Genomic DNA, 22,084 nt, shown 5'->3' on the forward strand with positions numbered 1-22,084 from the left:
CTATCTCATAATTCTACATACTTCTACAAATTCCAAGGAAAACTATGTAGTAGCCAGCTATCTCCCTAGTGAAGAAAAAGATGAGGGCATGGACAGAGAGACGGGAGCAGAAATTACACTGGAGAGACTGAGCAGCATGAGATTTACATCATTTCAAACAAATTTCATCTCAGCCATTCCTCTAGAGAATAAAAAACACAGAATCAGCACTTTCAGCTTTAGGGTCCATAATATCACACTACTGTCATCTTTGAAGAACTACAAGTGAATATACCAACAAAACAAATATCTTAGAGCATGAATTAATGACCCTGGAACAATAAGATTTCCTTGTTAAATACTGCAAGATGCCCACATTAATATGTCTATCTATTCAATTTATATTTTTAATCCTAAAGATTTTATTACTAGCACTTTTCATTGCTAATGAATCTTTTCCATAAATAAGAAATTTCTGCACATGAAAGAAATCATACCTTCAACCTTCTACAACAGCTATGAATTAATATGGGGGGATTTAAATACAAGAGTATATAAAATTAGATAAAGCATTACCTTTTTAAGTGAAATAATCCATAATCATGCTCTGCAAGAAACATCATTGTTCTGACACATGTCAGTAAACAGTTGTAACTACTCTCAGAGTTAGCTAGCACAGCCAGGAGACAGTCACAGATTGAGGCCATCAATTCTTTGTTTGGTAGAGAATTGGAGAGCTGCTCCAGTTCAGAAATAGAACCTTCAGAAGAGTTTGGCAAAATTAGTGCAATGTCCTGTGAGGGAGGAGGGGAGTTGGGAAAAAACAATTTTTTTAAATGATTGTCACTATCACTTAGCGTTTTTATTTCTGAAATACACAGCAATTAGTAATTATCAAAATACTATGGTTACTGTCCCATCCCAAACATAGATTCAAACACATTAAGAACAAAGGAGTTGTTTTGTCCTTCTATAAAGGTTAATACAAGGATACACACCTAAAGAAATAAAGACAAATATGTTGTTTCACAGTATTTTTACTTTATGAGACCGATGCCTTACCACTTGGCAACTGCGCCTGACTCACAGTATTCTTATTTTAAAAGAACATCTCTTTGAAAAATTTTTCCTTCTGGATTACACTGAGTGTAATTTCTATCTTCAGATGGTTAGGTTAGTACTTTTGGTACTAAAATATTTTAAATTACTGTATTATTCATTCATTTGAATATTTTTAAATTTATAAAGAAAGCATCAGAGAAATAAATTTTAATAAATATATCCATATTTGAATTTAAAACATCACAAAAAGAAATGGATGGAGCAAAAAAAAACATTCAGGCACAGTCTTCCAATATTTTCCTGTAGTTTTCATATATGTTTAAAATTCAAGTTTTTCAATGTCAGCAAGTTTACCTAAAAATAACTAAAAACTCACACTACTCTTTTTATAGAAGTAAAGCAGACATTACAGAAACATTTTTAAGTATGTGTTATCACCTTTAATCACTTCAACACACTGGAAACAAGTATTCAACTTGGGTTAGAACTATAAAACAAAGCTTGAACAAAATGGAAATATAATAAGGTGAGGCCAGCCAAGAATGAGGTTTAAGTGATCAGGGCAGCTAGGATGCTAAAGCGTAACTCATCACAGTCATACAACCCACCGTGAATTATATTAACAAACACCAGTTGACTGCATATTCTGAGGTATAAAGACTTAAAATAAGGCTTTTTACCAGGTCCAAAACTATTTTCTACCAGATCTCCTTTTTGTGAAAACAAGTCACACCAAAAATGTTCCTTCTTGAATGTCAAATGTAACCAAACTGGATTTTGGTTAGCTAGAAAAAGGTAATCTTCCATGATGGGATCCTATTAAAAATATTCTGCCTGGAAAAATCACATTTGATTGATTTAGATAGTAGGAGCACTTTGACAAGCTAAAATGCCATTAGACATAGAAATCTCCAAATATCGCAATAACAATGGGCTCTAAAAGTTAAAACAATTCTCATTAACTCATGGAACTATAAACTGGAAGTCAATAATATAAACAGCAGGAAGAAATACTGCTACTTTTAGTCAACGTCTTTATAGATGTTTATAGCACAGTAGTCTGAAACACACCAAAATGTAGTAGCAGCCTGTGACGCCTTCAAAAGTTGTCCAGGGACTTCCCTGGCGGTCCAGTGGTTAAGACTCCATGCTTCCAATGCAGGGGGCACGGGTTTGATCCCTGGTCAGGGAACTAAGATCCCACATGCCGTGGGGTGCACCCAAAAAAGATTTTTTAAAAAATTGTCCAAACAAGAAATCATGGTATTAATTCGACCAATCACAAAACTACAATATTGAAGAGTGAATTGGTGTATAATATAATTAGAAGGAAAATGAACATACTAGACATAACCAACCCCAAAGAATACAAGGGCACGTAAAGTAAATATCCAAAGACAGTGTCTCATAAAGAAAACGAAAAGAGCTATTCAGAGAAACCTGTGAAGTACAAAGTCAAAGAAAGTTATATAGCACCAAACCATTTTATTGTTGGTTCACTGGTCAAATTTATCTCCCTAAACAACAGTAAGAGTAATGAAACAGATGTGATCTCTTTGTTAACAGCCAAGATTTACATCAAGAGAAGCTTTTAAAAAACACATACACACACAAAGAATTTATAAAAATAACTATAAATACCTGATCACAGAGAGACTGCAAAATGGATGTGATAAATTCAACACACTGTTGGCGAATAACACTGTCTCCAGGAGACCGCACCAAAGCCAACAGATCCTGGAATATTTCTGCATATCTTTCATCACCTTTAATAGTTCCATTAATTAGATGCAAAATAGCTAATTTACAAGCTTTGTGTGAAGCCAGAGCATCAAGAAGAGCAAGCAACCTGGTGGTTTGGCTAGTATACTGTTTTTCTTTATCTTCTGAAGTGCTGAAATAAAATCAACACATTTAGTAAACAAAATTCTTGATTTTAAGGCATTATTTAATAATTTGTTTTTCAACACATATCAACTTACACAAATCTTATATAAAAAAACTTCATTCCTTGGGTATGACAACTTCTCTGGAATTTTACAATTACTATAAAATTTTGTAAATTCAGGTTTTTTTTTTTTTGTTTTGTTTTTTTCAGGTTTTTAATAATGTATTTTCTTAAATCAGAGTACTTCATAGCTCACCTTTCAAACACCCCAAATCTTGAAACACTTCAAGATATCTTGCACATGAAATAATGAAATAAAGTTTCCTAATTAAAATTAATCTATATATATTCATGTGTCTGTGTGTCTGTATATATGTATATGTGTATATTTATATGTACACATATTATCTGAGCACACTAAACCCTGGTTTCCAAATTCTAAGTTAAAAAAAAAATGAATGTGTCAAAAATAACTTGAGGAAAAAAATTTTTAATGCAAAATGAAAATACCTTTGCAAGTCTTCTACAATCAAATCCAACACAGTTCTCATAATCAGAAGTGCAGTTGGTGAGGCAAGGTCACACAATTGAACACAAATACGCCGTAACATATGTTGAATGGGCTGGCAGGTTGTGCCAGAGAAAGAGCGAACTATTTCTTGGAGCAACTTTGCTTGAACATGAAGGTGCATGCTCCACAATTTTCGGGTGTTGAGTGCCACTGATATATCATGTGACTCAATAACCTGTTAAAAAAGTATAATGTGTGTGTACATAGATTTTTTAAAATATTTATTTATAGTCACAAAAACTGTTCAGGAAGAACTGTTATGAAAAGAACATCTTTACTGCATGCTTAAAACATTTAATTTTCTGTTATACAATTAAACATTTGCTTGAATTCAATGCATCTAAAAAATCTTATTGTTCTCAGGTTAGCAGTCAGTAGAGCAGAGTCCATCGGTGAAGCAACTAGTTAACGGCAAATTCTAACACATGATAAAGGTGGGGGGAAAGGATTTAAAAATAACAAAAGTACAAGTATACATAACAGCATAATAAAATTCACATTAACAGAAATTTATTTAAAATGTTACTCCCATATTTCCTTAATGACCAACTTGCTTCAGTTTTATCTCACCCTCATCCAGTTATCTTATGTCTTTCTTAGGGGAAGGAGATGAGGGTTTTTTAAACAAAATCACTGGCTTTTTAAAAAGTGTTATTGCAGTCATTTATAAGATGCATGTTATATGGAAGTGATACCTGAGTTGTTTGCATGGGTAATGGTAGAGGCAGCAGCTCTGAAAGGAGTATGAGTCCAGAAAAAAATCCTTCAGGAACCTTCAAGATCGAAGAAAGAACTTCTTTTAACATTAAAGACCAAGTATTGTTGGCCAGAGTCTCTTCTGAGATTGTGAGCTTTTCATTAACTCCTTGTGTAAAAGTCAGTAATATATCAATGATATCATTCTGAATTTTCTGTTCATCACTATCCAAACGACCTGAGAGAGGGATAGAGCACAGGAGCATGTGTAAAGTCACAAGTGCTGAAGGGACACGCATGTCCTTAAACTCAAAGGATCCACCTCTCAGGAGTTCCGTTAACATAGTTTTAAGAAGAGTAAGTGTGCAGCGAGCCATTGAAATAGTAGTAACTCTGTGAAGGGTAGTCCCCATGTTGACATGGAGTCTCCAAGGCTGAGTCAGAATACTGTTCAATTTTTGCAGCACCCGAATAAAGGTGTCCATTCCTTCAGCAGAAAAAAGCTGAATGACAGCAAGATTCCATTTCAGGTCTTTCTGTTGACCTTTATATAAATAAGGGAGAAAAAAAAAACACCTCTAATTACTTACATATTAATCATTGGTTAAGATTTTGAATATTTTATTTAATAAATGATATTTATACTAGGCCTAAAAAATAGTAGTTTTTAAGTATAGTAGCCACATTACCTTCAACAGGAGGTGGTGGACATGCCACATTACAGAGAACACGCAAGGCAGTTGTAAGGCCAACTCCTTCTGGGGTCATCAAGTTATCAATATTCTTCAAAAATAAAAATGAACAGAAAGTTTAATTTCTTGGTACCTATCAGGCCCAGAGAAGGTATTAGTTAAAAATATGAGTTTCAAGTTAAGTGCTTACATCATTTTAAACTTCTTAACTAAATTTAAAACATGAATAAGGCTAATGAAGTTTATAAAGGTTATATAATCTTTGGCATATGTTGTACCATATATGACATTTTGAACATAAAATGAGTAATTGCAAACACAAGTATATTAAAAAGTACTGACTAAAACAAAGGCTACATACAGATTATGTATGAAACTCTCTGGATTAAGAATTTAAAATAGCTCCTTTTTGGATACTCTTACTATACATCCTCTTTCCCAAAAAGGAAGAAATGACTCTGATTTTACAAAGCCCTGTGGGTACTAAAGCTCTTTGAAAACTGAGGAAGCATGACGGAATGTTTTAACACTACATAACACACATTTTAAAAAATGCAGATACCACAAGAATCTAGTTATGATGGCCATTTGGGGCATGGCTAGAGGAAAAAGAAATACAGTTGCCTATGTCCTTAGCACCTGCCCACGCTATGCTTCCTGGCAACAAATAGTTATGTTTAAGTTGCTTTATTTTTGTAGTTTCCAAGGAGCAGCATACAGATGGTTAAAAAAACTTAAAAGAAATAGCACTTTAAAATGTTACTATTTCAGCTTCTAAACCTCAGAGGAGAAACCTAAAAATAAGAAAATCCTTTTCCTCATATGTTTCCCATCTTAGGTTATCTTTTCCTCTAATTTCTTCCTTGCTGCCTTTCAATAATTCACAAATTACATAAGGCAGCAGGGAGCCACAGAGTGAAGTTTCAGTCTTAGATCAACAGTCTTTAGTACATCTTAGAATGAGAGTCATTTATAATAACCATAATTAATGGGACAAGGATTTACATAAAAATTAAAACTCTTAATTACAGCATGTAATTCAAATTTCTAGTACTGAACTTTTTATTGGTTAAATACTTTAAGTGAAACCATCTGATATTTATGGGATACTTTATATATTCTCCTAACCATGCACAAGTACCCTAAATACCTGACCATCTAAATTTACAGGACACTACTGTACTTCTGCTAAATAAAAGACCGAACATAATGAAAAACTCTAGATATCATCTGAGGCATAAAGAGCAGAAGAATATGATGGTATTATAGGAGGAAAAAGTACTCTTAGGGGAGATGGAGGAAAAAGAGAAGAGAGACAAGTTAGTGAAGAAAAATCTGAAGCAGATAAAACCCAAATAGCTCTTTGTTGGTGGGTCAAGACAGCAACAGATTAGATAATACACGTACATTACTTCAATAACACACTGCAGCTCCAAGACCAAGGTGGTTTACACACACAGACACACACACACATACACAACACATATAGCTCATCTGTTAAATGAAAAAGGAGATAATTCAAGGTCCATTCTGCCCCTCTAGTTTAAAACTTTTTATGCATCTATGAGCACTTTTAGCCCTTCTTCCTATGATACACATTGGATCAGCTAAGGAGCAAAGAAAACTTTTCAAACTTCCAAAACTAACAATGCAATGATTTTAATGAATTTTTTCATTATGAATTACTTGAAGTGTATATGAATTTTTCAACTATAATATTATGAATTATATGATTTTCAACTCTCATTAATTACTTCAATTGCAGATTTAACCATACCAAATTAATAGAACTAGTCCCCATTGCAATTATCTGGTACTGACTCTACCAATTTTCAAGTACAAATTTTGAGGGAAATTCTTTTCCACTAAAGTTTAACTATAATTATATGTTACATTATCATAGCATTTAACTTTAAAACACTTTGTAAATGTGATCAAAATGGTAGGTGATATTATTCCTATTTGAGAGGGAAAAAGGTAGGACAGAAGCTGGTAATAGAAAGCAATAAGGTTGTGTGCATCTGTGTTCATGTATACACACAATTACATACCCATCTATACCCAGTACCAATCTATACCCACAAGACTAGTAAATCAATCAAGTACACTTAACTGCATTACCTATACAAGTGATTTAAAACAGTATTACTAAATACTACCACACAGTTCTATAAAATCAAGGCACTTTTAAGTTTTACTTACCTGTTTAACATATTCAATTAGGTTTGGGATGCAGTTAATCTCAAATCTAAGGTTTTTCAGAGGTTCAAGCCACTTGCCAAGTTCTTAAAAACAAAAACAGTAATTCATAATATAATATTTTAAAATAAAAGCCTTTATAACAAAGCCTTTAAAACAAGGGAGGTAAAGGTATTCTTTTCCTGAGAAAAACCATGGTTTTAGATTATCAGATCCATGTTCATTTCAATAAACTAAATTTTATACAGGAATGAACTTATGTCTAATTATTTAAACAAGCTTCAAAATGAAATGCAATGTCCTACTATAATGGCTTAGAAATAAAACAACCCAATCCAAAAATGGGCAGAAGACCTAAACAGACATTTCTCCAAAGAAGATACACAGATTGCCAACAAACACATGAAAGGATGCTCAACATCACTAATCAGTAGAGACATGCAAATCAAAACTACAATGAGGTATCACCTCACACCAGTCAGAATGGCCAGCATCAAAAAGTCTACAAACAATAAATGCTGGAGAGGGTGTGGAGAAAAGGGAATCCTCTTGCACTGTTGGTGGGAATGTAAATTGATACAGCCACTATAGAGAACAGTATGGAGGTTCCTTAAAAACCTAAAAATAGAACTACCATATGACCCAGCAATCCCACTACTGGGCATATACCCTGAGAAAACCATAATTCAAAAAGAGTCATGTACCACAATGTTCATTGCAGCTCTATTTACAATAGCCAGGACATGGAAGCAACCTAAGTGTCCATCAACAGATGAATGGATAAAGAAGATGTGGCACATACATACAATGGAATATTACTCAGCCATAAAAAGAAATGACATTGAGTTATTTGTAGTGAGGTGGATGGGCCTAGAGTCTGTCATACAGGGTGAAGTAAGTCAGAAAGAGAAAAACAAATACCGTATGCTAACACATATATATGGAATCTAAAAAAAAAAAAAAATGGTCATGAAGAACCTAGGGGCAAGACAGGAATAAAGACACAGACCTACTAGAGAATGGACTTGAGGATACAGGGAGGGGGAAGGGTAAGCTGGGACAAAGTGAGACAGTGGCATGGACATATATACACTACCAAACGTAAAACAGATAGCTAGTGGGAAGCAGCCGCATAGCACAGGGAGATCAGCTCGGTGCTTTGTGACCACCTAGAGGGGTGGGATAGGGAGGGTGGGAGGGAGGGAGACGCAAGAGGGAAGAGATATGGGGACATGTGTATATGTATAACTGATTCACTTTGTTATAAAGCAGAAACTAACACACCATTGTAAAGCAATTATACTCCAATAAAGATGTTAAAAAAAATATATATATATATAAAAAAAAAAAAAGAGGTTACCGCCCTTAGTTTTTTGGTTTCTGAAAACTTAAACGTTTACATGGTTAAACCATCTAACTACACTGAATATTTTTGCAGCAATCAACTTATATTAAAAAAGAATTATAAAATTGACCATTCATAAACCAATATAATAACATAATGTTTATTCACCTAATGCTGCCACTGATTCCCACACCCCCAAAAAAGCATACACAAAATGTATTCATTTCTAACAGGATCAAACCCATGGGGGGACATTTGCTGAGTGCCTTTTCCCTTATCATGAATTTTAAATTTTATCAATTTCCTAATTTGCCTTTACAAAGTTAAAAGTAATCACTATCGCCCCAAAACTAATAACAGCAAGCTTTGTTTATAAAAGAAACACATGAAATATACCATTTACTGCAACCGAACTCAAAACTCTCCTAGAAGCTATGCCATAAAACCTATACTTTATCACCAAAAATGTTTTTAGAAAAGCATTCTCACGTAATAAGTTCTAGACACTTTATAGGAATGACTGAAGGAAACTGCAAATAGTAGTCACCCTTCCTTGGTACTACAATCCTGAGCATTACAACTGTTTACATCTGAGTATTTTCCTACGCATTTTTAAATTAACTCTTTCATATATGTAGAATATACAGTGCTCAAATGAAAGATATAAGGAATAATAAAACAAATACTAGTGTACCCATCACACAGAAAATGTAGTAAAGCATTAATAATACCTTTGAAGACGCTGCATACCCTCCTTTTATAAAGGCATACTTCAGGGGGAAAAAAATCTATTTTCAATATAGAAAGTTGAGTGCAGTACCCAACTTTTACTGGTGGTATCGCACATAAAATTTAGGATTAAAAAGAAAAGAGGCCTGGGACTTCCCTGGCGGTCCAGGGCCAGTGGTTAAAACTCTGCACTTCCACTGCAGGGGGCACAGGTTCAATCCCTGGTTGGGGAACTAAGATCCCGCATGCCATGCAGTGTGGCCAAAACAAAAAAGAAGGAAAGAAAAGAGGCCACATGCTATCATAACATTTACTCAATGTTATCAAATTTTCTACTTGGCAAGGTCAGAAAGCCAAGAACCAAAATAAAATAATAAAAAATTGTAATTAAACACCTTAAACTTTTCAAGACTGCCCACATAAGGTTTACCATAAAAATGGATTTCTAAGTTGTACTTAGAACAGTGTTGTACTTAGAAATACTTATGTAGAAAACACACACACATGCAAACTATACACAAAACTGAACTTCTGAGTTCATCTTTAATTCTACTTTGATTAGGAACTTCAACCACCCACAAATTTCCATGGCTTTTCAGAAAAAGGTACTTTGAACAATTTCCTAAAAATCTTTTTAAGAACACCATATAAAATACCTCCATAAAAGGTATCTTAACTTTCAGAAAGTTAAAACAGGGTATTACCAGGTATATAATCAAAACATGATAAAGTACTAACAACAGATATTCAAAGGCTTTTTTTCTTCACATATCATAAATGCTTAAAATAACTTCAAGTACCATACCTTGCAATTTAGCATTATTTTCATCTGCTTTACAAAGCTTCAAGAGAGATGCTGCATGCTGTTCTAGCATTTGGACATCACTGGAAGACTGAACCACCACCAAAATAAGTATGCATGCATAATTATAAGCTACTGACTTCTTAGACTTGGAATCACTGAAACAAAATAAGGTTTTAAAGTTTTTGAAATGAAAATAAATTTTTAGGAACAATTTTTAACATTTTTTTCTACTTGGTTTTAAAGGGATCAAGGAATTTCACAATGAAACATGACTGACTTCCTGAAAACGGGAAATCGCATTTTAAAGTTTCACTTTCAATTCACCTGACACCACTACTTAAAAGTATGTAATAACAAAGCGCATGCATCAAAATGGAAAGTGAAATTCTATTAAGAAATAAGATCAGAACAATGAAATATTAATAAGTGTACTTCGTTAGCAATGAAAGATTAGGAAGTACACTTCATCGGTCTCCTTTAAAATGGTTGTTCACTCTGGATAAATAGGAACAAGTGTGATGAATCAACCTACCACCATGATTATTCAGACTTCCACTACAGTGCTGTTAATATACAGCTAGGCATAGAAGTCACTGTTGTTTGCCTTTTATAGGTCCCCCCAAAAGATCCATCACTCAAGGAGTCATATCAGGACCCCGATGCAAAGGATGCCACTGCTTTGTATGGCATGAACCAGGAAGAGCATGTTTCTCTTCTCATACACTAAAACCCTCTGCCCTATAGGGCAAGTTCTTGAAAACTACTGTCATTCTCAATCCCCCTCATCCAGTCAAAACACTTCTGAAATCCGAGCACCATGAATAGCTTAGAAGGTGAGGGCAGAAGACAGCAAGATAGTCCTCATGACTCTTAAGGTATACGTATATTCCTGTACCTTAGGATTTCCCTCCACAAAAATTAGCAGGAGTACTACAGCTGCAATCTTTCTTAACACCGTGGGGAAACTGGAAGAAGCTGCTATTTCATTTCTTTATAGCCACATCTTAGAGATTTCATCATTCTAATCCTTAATTAAGAAGTTATGTGTTATGTCAAAAAATTATAGTTTTTATTTTCAAAACACATTCTTTCAAGAAACTACCCCATTAGTGATGTAGTTTTCCAATAAAATAGAAAATTTAAGGATTAAGCATAAAATTACCCTAAGGCTTCTTTGGAATAGTACTCCATTAGAGTAATAAGACTTTGGAGATTTTTCTCAAGACTGAAAACATGGCCAACAGCTGATCTTCCCACAGGATTAAAAGTAATCAAGTAAAGATTGTGAAGAGTTCCCAAGAGATCTGAATGGTCAGTTTCTTCACTGGCTGTACAACGCTGAAAATGGCTGAACAGTTCTGTAATACACTGCAAAGTTTGTGTTGAGTCCTGTAGCCACAAGGCAAATGCATCATCAATAACACCATCAGACTGGAGACCGTCTTCTTCATCTTGATCATAAAGGTGACACAGAGCTCGGATCAACAAATTTGTTGCTTCATATTCTGACATAAAAAAAAGAAGACCCTTTTGTGACTGTGCAAGAAACTTTAAAACATCTTTTGTGGCTTGCAGCACACCAGGGTGTGCACTTATTACTGGAATTGACAAAAGCAAGGTAACCAACTCCAAGAAGTGATGACTGTGAAGATACCTGTAGAAGAAGTAATAAAATATATGTTAAGTCAGTGTAAAACATTCTTCATTTATTCAGTATTCATTAGACAGGAGAGAGGTAAAAACTTTAATGGCAATAATCCTTATCTTCAGCAATATACTGCTTTAACTAAAATAGTACTGTAAGTAGCAAGTCTTCTATACACTAGGCCAAACAGAAGTGAAAGTTCTGTAAGGCTTTTTCCTAGCATTCAAAGGATGTTTAATAAGTAACTGTGACAAGTTTTCTCTTTCCAGAATCAACCACGACTTTAAGATCTGGGACTTCCTTCCAGGCCACTTATCAAATGCTCCTTCCTTTTAACCATGGTCCTACTCGACCCATGGCATATCAGTATATCTGAATTAGTATATCTAGGGAGAATATAGTACATATACTATAAAAAACTTATAGTATATTCAGATTTACTATAGGTAGTATATCTGAATTAGTACCTCTAGGGGAAAAAAAACTCAAATTATCAATATTCAGTATTTAATACAATAGACTCTTTAATCAAATCCAAGAACCATTTTTTAGTACACGTAGTTTTAGTAGAAAAAGTCTGAATTTACCTAACACCCCTAAATAGACCCAACTGCTACTGATAGAGTACTTTCACTGTCCTAAAAATACTCTGTGCTCCATCTATTCATCCCTCCCTCCCAATCCCTGGCAATCACTGTCTCCACAGTTATGCCTTTTCCAGAATGTCATATAGTTGTAATCACATAGCATAAAATTGCCTCTTCAATCATACTTCTGCTTAAACTCAGGCTTCTGTATCATGATAAAAACACCTCCACTAACTTCTTACCACAAAAGTAAACATTATTATGCTCTAAGAGCATCCTTAAGCACCTCATGGAACGTTCAGAAAATAGTTAACATGGCAGGCCTCAGAATGTTTATTCTTAGAAAGGCCTGCTGGCAAGGTTGGCCCTTGGCTGGCCTCTGGGGACTTGGATTTTGGGAGGGTTTCCGCCCACCAACTGGAAAGAATACTCATTGCACCTAAACTGTTTATGCAAATAATATGGTTTACGCTGAACACCTGCTTTCCTTCTGGGAGTCTGGAATTCTGATACATGCTAGGTACTGGGTGCCTACGTGGCTATCCCCCAATAATAAGCTTGGATGCTGAGATTCCAATGAGCTTCCTCAGTACGTAACATTTCACACGTGTCACAATTTGTTGCTGAGGGACTTAAGCGGGTCCTGTGTGCCTAAATGAGGAAAGGACTCCGGAAGTTTATGACTCGTTTCCCCAGGCTTCGTCCCATGTACCCCTTCCCTTTGCTGATCGTGTTTTGTATCCTTTTGATATAATAAATCGTGGTCGTGATTACAACACAGTCCTGTGACTCCATCTAGCAAATCTCGGGGGTTATCTTGAAGACCCCAACATGGGACATTAGAGCCTTGCCGTCACTTCAAACTAATCCTTCCAAAATGTAATTATTTCTCCTTTCAAAATTCACTCTCCCTCCTAATTTACCAGTTTCTGTCCATAAAACCACAGTTCCAATAGTTACCTTGGCTAGAAACATCAAAGCTCCTTCTTACTTTCTCCTACTAGGTTCAGTTGCCAAGTCCTAGTAATGCTTTTTTTTTTTTTATCAATTTCCCCCCTCCTTTCCTTTTAATTTATTTATTTATTTATTTTTGGGTGTGTTGGGTCTTTGTTTCTGTGCGAGGGCTTTCTCCAGTTCCAGCGAGCGGGGTCCACTCTTCATCGCGGTGCGCGGGTCTCTCACTGTCGCGGCCTCTCTTGTTGCGGAGCACGGGCTCCAGACGCGCAGGCTCAGTAGTCGTGGCTCACGGGCCTCGCCGCTCTGCGGCATGTGGGATCTTCCCAGACCAGGGTTCGAACCCGTGTCCCCTGCATTGGCAGGCAGACTCTCAACCACTGCGCCACCAGGGAAGCCCCCTAGTAATGCTTTTTCACAAACTCTCAATATTAGCACAATATTTGTCTTCCCATTTTCTGTAAATGCCACTATATCAGGCCAAGTACTTAGCACAACACCTACCACCTAGAATCTTCAGACAGGCTTATCTACCTAATAACTCCAATTTCTCTTCCACTGCAATATATCTTGTAACTATAATATAATCTTAGAACACTACTTTGATCATACCAGATCTGCTACTCCAAAATATCTGAGATCTTCCCACATTCTAAAAACAAAATCCCTGGGAATTCCCTGGCAGTCCAGTGATTAGGACTCGGTGCTCTCACTGCCAGGGGCCCGGGTTTGATCCCTGGTCAGGGAACTAAGATCCCACAGTCTACGCAGTGCAGCCAAAACAAATAAATTAAAAAAAAAAAATCCAAATTCCTTAGTGCACAGCATTCAAAGCCCTTTATTTCCTAAAGTCTGATACCCAAACATACCTCCTCCAATTATGGGGAGAAAAACAAGACTTAGTAGGCCATTAATTACTAGTTTCCCCTCAATGACTATTTGAGAGCATCACCCTTTTCCGACACTCAGTCACCCTCAGTGCATGACTTCAATTCCTACTTTATCAAAAATAGGATCAGGGCTTCCCTGGTGGCGCAGTGGTTGAGAATCTGCCTGCCAATGCAGGGGACACGGGTTCGAGCCCTGGTCTGGGAAGATCCCACATGCCACGGAGCAACTGGGCCCGTGAGCCACAATTACTGAGCCTGCGCGTCTGGAGCCTGTGCTCCGCAACAAGAGAGGCCGCGATGGTGAGAGGCCCGTGCACCGCAATGAAGAGTGGTCCCCACTTGCCGCAACTAGAGAAAGCCCTCGCACAGAAACGAAGACTCAACACAGTCATAAATAAATAAATAAATAAATAAAAGAACGTGAATTTCTTTAAAAAAAAAAAAAAATAGGATCAGTGAGAAGTGCCTTGTCTCCTCTACTGTCTCCACACTACAAAGATATCTGTATTTGTATACATATAAGGTTTCCTTTCTCTTGTTCAAAGCCAAACTCCTACTTTGTACTCTTGACCTCATCTCCTACCAGACCTTGCTTTAGCAATTACCATCTTACACTCCTGTAAGAACTCAAACTAAGGCAAGATCTGATATTTTCAGCTAAAAATAGGAATGGATAGGTACAGATTTTAGAATGGACAAGTACTGATTTTCTGTTAACGCACTATGTTCCAAAGCAAGGCAAAAAATACTCACAGAAATAAGGAATAAAATAATAAAAATGCAATTTTTGCATTTAGTTAAAAAATTATTTACAGGCAAAATGCCAAAAAAGAAACTCAAAAATTAAAACAAAATTTAAAAAATCTACTGTGGGTACCTAATAATGGCAAAACTGTACCAATAGATAACTAGAGAGTTAGATGGCAGAAACAAGTGGTAATTAAACCTTTAATATATCTTTAACCAGGTAATCTACAATGTATTACAGTGATAAGGTACAAAGAGGTTTACACTGAAAAGCTCTCTCCTTCCTGTTCCATGCTCTTTGTACCACCTTCCCAGAAGCCACTCAGCGGTTTCTCATTTATTCTTGCTCACAGACATGCTTACATAAGCACTGTTGTTGATTATTACTATCTTTAACTTAAGTTGCTATTACAACTTTACGTATTAACTAAATATAGCTCACCCATAGTAACATACTTCTCAGTTCCACTACTACTTATTTTAAAATATCAAGTATCCTTGACCTACAGACAGAGTAAAAAAAAAAAACCAACCACATAAAATTGCCTCTAATGACTGGTAAAATATATTTCCCAAAGCCAAAAATGTCTTACCTAAAGAGAACAGGGTACGGATCATCCCTCTCTGGTGGTCCAGTAATACGTGCCATCGTTGGGAAAGACTTAACAGGAGGTTGGATCATTGTATGAGGTGCAGTTTCCATTAAATGAAAAACTTCCTCTAAGAGGTTAATAAGCTTTTCTATTTCCCCTTCACTTATATTTGAGGATTCCAAAAGATCCAAATCCAATGAAGCCTCTACCTCATTTTCATATTCTGGGTTTGTTCTCTCAAGTCCAGTATCTGTATCATGATCAGGTTCACTGTGGTTAGGAACAGAAGAAGTCTTCTCTGCTAAATGGTCACCAAGTCTTTTAATCTCTGACAAAATTTCATAGAAATGGCATTTCTGAAGAATAGCTGAACCAGCAGTGACAACCCTCACAGTCTGATCTAAAAGTATGAGCTCCAGCAGTTTTTGATAGCCACTTTTTTCACTCTGCCTACTTCTTAAAAATGCTTCCATTCCTTCTGTCATACTAATGACACTGTCCAAAGCTTTAAATGCATTTAACTTAAGGGAAGATGAGACATGGTCAGCAAACAGGAGCTCAAATAATCCACTGATCACTCCTGCTTGCAGCAGTCCCATGACTCCTTGGGCCCCACATTCTGCTAGTGAGGATACTAATTTGGTCCCAGCTTTGAGCTGTCGGACATTTAAGGCAATGGGTTGGCGAAGGGCTACTTGTAAATTTAAAGCTTGCATGGTCCAGTCTATCAACTGGCCAAGGGCGTCTTGTTTTGTGTTTTTCAATTGCAAATAACTTAATCCTTTTATTATTAAACTTGGAATTTCTTCTAAAGCTGTTACCCATTTTGCACCTCTATCTTCTTGATACAAATCCAACAGTTCAGTTAACTTCACTGAGGCTTCTACTGCCCCTGAATTTTCTTTATCTGGACCTTGATCCTTCATTCTACTGATTTCAATTTCAAAAGTAGTCTTGTATGGACAGCTGAAGTATAAAAGTGGTACAAGCTCCCTGTCATATGGATCATACGTCATAGGAGGAACTGAAGCTAAGTCTTCAGCAGTGTATTCGACATCAAAGTTTGGATACTTAAATGTTTCACGTTCCAAGTCAGCAATTCCGTCTTCATCACTGGAAATTTGTTCATAACCATCATCCCCTGAAAATCAGTTTGAATAATATTTAGTTGTTACATCATTGTTGTTTAATGCAGAACAATCTGGTTTGTCAAAAAAATCATTTAATAGTGTGGCAAAAAATAAAAATTAATGATTTCCTCGACAAAATTAATTTCTGCCCCAATATCTTATCAACAATTACTAACATTTTATAGTTTCTAATAGAATAATTATGGAGAAACTTCATAAGTGAAGTCTTCTATTATATCTGTTCAGCTTTACAACTAACTCTGCTACAGATCTTTTCCTCACAAAATTAAATTAGAAATGCCTCAAAAAACAAACCAAAAATACCTCTCTCAGGAGGAAAGAAATTAAGCTTGCCCTCATGAGAGAGTATTTTTAATATGGAAAAAATAAATTGATGGGCCAAAATTATTAAATTAACTAAGAATTAGTACCATAAATACCAAGCTACACCAAATATTTCCAGGAAGAACATTCTATGTTCTTTTTATAACACGAATTTCATATTCCTTCACTTTCACTTCTCTGTATTTACCTGTCACACAGTTTCCCCAGTTCTGTATTATGTTTTTAGGGAAAATTTGTTCATATAAAGTGCTCAGCTTTGCCAAAACAAAGAGTTTTCATATTATGACACGTGCAGCTTTTTCCTCTATTTATTAATACAGGACTAGAAGTAATACAGGACTAGAGACGGAAAACTTGTTGGTTTTACTTTTTAACACTACTAGTACCTGGCTGTGGTAAAACAGAGATGTGCAATTACAGCCTAAGAAAGAAAAGGAAATGGTTCCACAGTATTCCTCGAGTAACAGCCCTCTTTTGACATTCTTTAGCTCAAAACAATTTAGCCATAGCAATACACTCATATTTGAAAAGGAAGGGCCTATAGAGACTTGACTCTGGAACAACCACCAGATGTCTTCTGGTAAAAATCAAATTAACCAGCCTCATTCTCTCACCTTCTCTATAAAAATGTCATCTGATTAACAAAGCCTGCATGAAATCTAACTACTACTTGCCAGTCAAATACAATAAATCTAAAAAGGATTTTGTGGTAATATGGAAATGGGGTTAAGCTAAAAAGGTTATCACTCAATAACCCAATTATTTATATTTTGTAAAAGGGCCCCTGTGATACTAGAATGGTCCTCTCTCTCATGTAGAACGACGCTCACCCTTACTATCTTATAAAAGAACAAGGCAGATAATCTGTCATTTTACATAAATACTTTAACACTACATTCCATTTATTGGAGAAATTAAGAGCCAATTAGCTTAAATATCTCTTTTTGCTTTCAAAGGAAAAATAAAGCCTAACTAAAGGACTGCATAATGCTGCCATATGTCCCTGAGTAATTGAGATTTTTCCTTCTGAATTTCTAAAAATAATGTAGCATTTTGCCAAAATATCTAGGTGGCAGACATCTTTAGCAATTCCACCCAGCTTAAAAACACCACTCCTTTACTCTCAAAACATATCACCAAATCCCTAATCACCATGTATTTGCTGCATATCCCTGCTTCCCTGGACAAAGCTGATGGTATCAAGGGGCAGCTGATACCACAGCAAGCCAAACAGCATCTCTCTCCCAGACAACTGGATCTGGATCTGAGACACAGCCAGGTAGTTTAGACTGGCTGGTTAAAGAGAGATTAAACATGTGGGGTGAATAGAGATATAACAGTTAGTTAACAGAATATAAATTAGAAACACAAAACAAAGAAAAGATGGAAATCCCAGCTCTAGTCGAGTCTTAAGGCCCAGCTACAGTCTGACTCTTAGGTTTCTTGAAAGCCATTTATCTCTGCTACAAATTCTTTTGCATTACTAAAAGCTAAATCAAGCTAGTTTCTAGCACTTAAAACCAAAAAGTCCTAGCTAATTTAACCCACCTTCACCTTCTTCATCTTCTTCACCTTCTTCCTCTTCATCTTCCTCTTCCTCCTCAGGGATACTATCTACTGTATGGCGATCATCCTCATCCTCATCCTCTTCTTCCTCGACATCCACATCATCTTCATCGTCTTCTCCTTCTTCTTGTTGTTCCTCTTCTACTTCTCCTTCATCAGAATATTGACCTTCCTGGGGAACAGAATTCCGATCAGGAGAAATGGGCTCAAAGTAATCTTCTCTATGAGGAGCATCCTCTTCCTTGTCACCAGACACTGAAAAATTGAGGTTTAAGGCACAGATTATTTTGACTTTTTAAATAACATGAGGCAGAAGGACTGGATACTGCAACTACTTAATGACATTCTGGATGATTTAGCTCATAACACCCTTAAAAGAAAAAGTGGTAGAATTACTTGCTTTTAAAAAATATTGAGTATACAGTACACAACTTTATACAGTGAGAATTAATAAAGTATGCTATGTTATGTTCTAATACAATAATCCTCTTCTTTTTTAGCTATTAAGTAACTATACAGATTTTTATCTCTTCCGATACCTACTGTTTATTTTTACTGGTGCTGTTCTGTACGTACCACTATAGCACATTAACATTTTATTTTCAAAGTAATGTTGCTTCAGCTTCGAATTAATTAACTGATTTTTTTTCTTTTAACAAATTCACTTGCCAACAAAAAAACACAAGAAAACACTGCACAGAATGGGGGCAGAGGATATTCATCAAGATTTGATTACCAGCATCTAATTTTTTTTCTTTAATCAAAAAGTACTATTAACATTAATCAAGAGGGGGAAAAAAAACTATCACTGATATTATTTCTACCTGGCAATGGCATGGGATCATCCTCATCATCATCAGGTGGAGGGGGTCCTGGTGGAGTTCTTGGTCCCCTTGGCTGTGGTCTCGGAGGGCTTCCATTAAACTGATCTTCTTTCTCCCCATCAGCTAATTTTATTAGAAAAAGAAAAAGAACTTTCAAATGACTTAAGTATAGCGAAATAAATGCACGACAAAAATGCTATTCCTCATTTGAGTTTTCATCTTCAGAATTTATTAACTTTTTCCTTCCTGACATGTAACAGAAATTTTGCTAATTAGTTTATAATGGGAAAGTTAGAATTTCTGATGTCCCATATACCAAAATATAATGTATGTAACTCTTGGGCATTATCCCAGAGAAATGGAGACTTTGTCAGATGCTGTGATAAGGCTACAGACAATAGAAAAGATCAATGAAACTACAAGCTTAGAAAAGATAAAATTAACAAACCTTTAGCTAGACTTACCGAGAAAAAAAGAGGACTCGAAATCAGAAATGAAAGAGGAGATACTACAACTGATACCACCAAAACAAAGGATCATACCAAGCTACTATGAATAATTATACACCAACAAACTGGACAACCTAGAAGAAATGGATACAGCCCTAGAAACATACAACCTACCAAGACTGAATCATGATTAAATAGAACATCTGAACAGACCAACTACTATAAGGAGATTGAATCAGTAATCAAAAACCTCCCAAAAACAAAAGTCCAGGACCATACGTCTTTACTGATGAATTCTACCAAATATTCCAAGAAGAATTAATACCAGTCCTTCTTTCTCAAAGTCTTCCAAACTCGTTTACAAGGCCAGCATTACCCTAATACCAAAAGTAGACAAGGATGCCTCAAGAAAAGAAAGTTACAGGCCAATATCCCTGATGAACATACATGCAAAAATCCTCAACAAAATATTAGCAAGACAAATTCTATAATACATTAAAAGGATCATACATCATGATCAAGTGGCATTTATTCCAGGGATGCAAGAGTGGTTCTGCATCTGCACATTAGTCAATGTGATACATTAACAAAATGAAGGCTAAAAATCATATGATCATCTCAACAGATACAGTAAAATCATTTTTCAAAATTCAAAATCATTTATGATAAACACTCTCAACAAAACAGGTATAGAGGGAATGTACCACACCATAACAGGCCATATGTGACAAGCCCATAGCTTTAACATCATTCTCAATGGTAAAAAACTGAAAGCTTTTCCTCTAAGATCAAGAACAGAACAAGGATACCCACCTCTTGCCACTTTTATTCAACATAGTGTTGGAAGTCCTAGCCAGTGCAATTAGGCAAGAAAAAGAAATAAAAGGCAACCAAATTGGAAAGGAAGAAGTAAAACTGCCGCTCTTTGCAGATAACCTGATACAGGTATACCCTGCTTTTTGGAAGTTCATTTTATGCCATTTCACTTTTACAAAAGACCTATCTTAGTACCTGTTTTCACTAACCAAAAGAAATCCAAAGTGGATTTTCACTTTTACAAAAAAATGTGAAAAGAGAAAATAAGTGTTAAGCATTTGTTTTGCACTGAGCTGTTATAGAGGCAACATAACCCCAAAGAGTGAGAGTGGCACTGCCAAGCTCCTTCCCTGGCAACTACACTCAGCATCTCAGCATTTAGCCACCATAGCTTTGAACTATGTCTGTGAGCATCTGGGCTTTATCTCAATTTATTTTGTGCGTCCATTAGCAAGATGTGTCCTAAGGTGATTGTTTCTTCGTTTTATACCATTTTGGTGTATGAAAGGTTTCATAGGAACACTCTATTTCAGACAGCAGGGGAAACCTGTATAATATAAAGAAAACCCTAAAGACTCCATTAAAAACCTATTAGAGGGGCTTCCCTGGTGGTCCAGTGGTAAAGAATCCACCTTCTAACGCAGGGGACATTGGTTTGATTCCCTGGTCGGGGAACTAAGATCCCACATGCCGCGGGGCAACTAAGCCCATGCACCACAACTACTGAGCCCGTGCGCCTCAACTAGAGAGCCGCGTGCTGCAAACTACAGAACCCACGTTCTCTGGAGACCACGCACCACAACTAGAGAGAGAAAAACCCGCCTGCCACAACTAGAGAGAAGCCCATGCACTGCAACGAAGATCCCGCATGCTGCAATGAAAGATCCCGCATGCTGCAATGAAGATCCCACATGCCAAAACAAAAACCCAATGCAGCCAAAAATAAAAATAGATAAAAAATTTTTAAAAACCTATTAGAACTAATAAACAAATACAGTAAATCTGTAGGACACAAGATCAATACCCAAAAATAGGTTGCATTTCTATACACTAATAATGAACTACGAGAAAGAGAAATTAAGAAAATCCCATTTACAATTGTATCCAAAAGTATAAAACACTTAGGAATAAATTTAACCAAGGACATGAAATACATGTATGTTGAAAACTACAAGATATTGATGAAAGAGACTGAAGGAGACACAAATAAATGAAAAGATATTCTGTGCCCATGGATTGGAAGAATTAATACTGTTAAAATGTCCATACTAGGGGGACTTCCCTGGCGGTCCAGTGGTTAGAATTCCACACTTCCACTGCAGGGGGTCCGGGTTCAATCCCTGGTCAGGGAACCAAGATCCCGCAAGCCGCACAGCGTGGCCAAAAAAAAAAAAGTCCATACTCCCCTAAGCAATATACAAATTCAATGCAATCCCTACCAAAATTCCAATGGCATTTTTCACAGAAATAGAACAACAATCCTAAAACTTGTATAGAACCATCAAAGACCCCAAAGAGCCAAAGCAATCTTGAGAAAGAAGAATAAAGCTGGAGGTATCACACAACGTTACA

At 36.1% G+C, this 22,084-nt stretch overlaps 1 protein-coding gene across 2 annotated transcripts in view; it reads right to left on the reverse strand.

Moving 5' to 3' along the window:
- Window positions 1–22,084, reverse strand: part of VIRMA (vir like m6A methyltransferase associated) — a 60,625-nt gene that overhangs the window by 21,601 nt on the left and 16,940 nt on the right. For both annotated transcript variants that reach the window (XM_068525418.1, XM_068525417.1), the window contains exons 6-16: window positions 19,248–19,370; window positions 18,406–18,678; window positions 15,383–16,523; window positions 11,129–11,620; window positions 9,967–10,121; window positions 7,091–7,173; window positions 4,886–4,979; window positions 4,196–4,740; window positions 3,440–3,675; window positions 2,683–2,935; window positions 556–773 (exon numbers count right to left, since the gene is read on the reverse strand). In XM_068525418.1, coding sequence (XP_068381519.1) covers window positions 556–773; window positions 2,683–2,935; window positions 3,440–3,675; window positions 4,196–4,740; window positions 4,886–4,979; window positions 7,091–7,173; window positions 9,967–10,121; window positions 11,129–11,620; window positions 15,383–16,523; window positions 18,406–18,678; window positions 19,248–19,370 — 3,613 coding nt within the window. The remainder of the gene's footprint in view (window positions 1–555; window positions 774–2,682; window positions 2,936–3,439; window positions 3,676–4,195; window positions 4,741–4,885; window positions 4,980–7,090; window positions 7,174–9,966; window positions 10,122–11,128; window positions 11,621–15,382; window positions 16,524–18,405; window positions 18,679–19,247; window positions 19,371–22,084) is intronic.

The sequence above is a fragment of the Eschrichtius robustus genome, chromosome 17 (genome assembly GCF_028021215.1).
Source record: "Eschrichtius robustus isolate mEscRob2 chromosome 17, mEscRob2.pri, whole genome shotgun sequence".
Lineage (NCBI taxonomy): Eukaryota > Metazoa > Chordata > Mammalia > Artiodactyla > Eschrichtiidae > Eschrichtius > Eschrichtius robustus.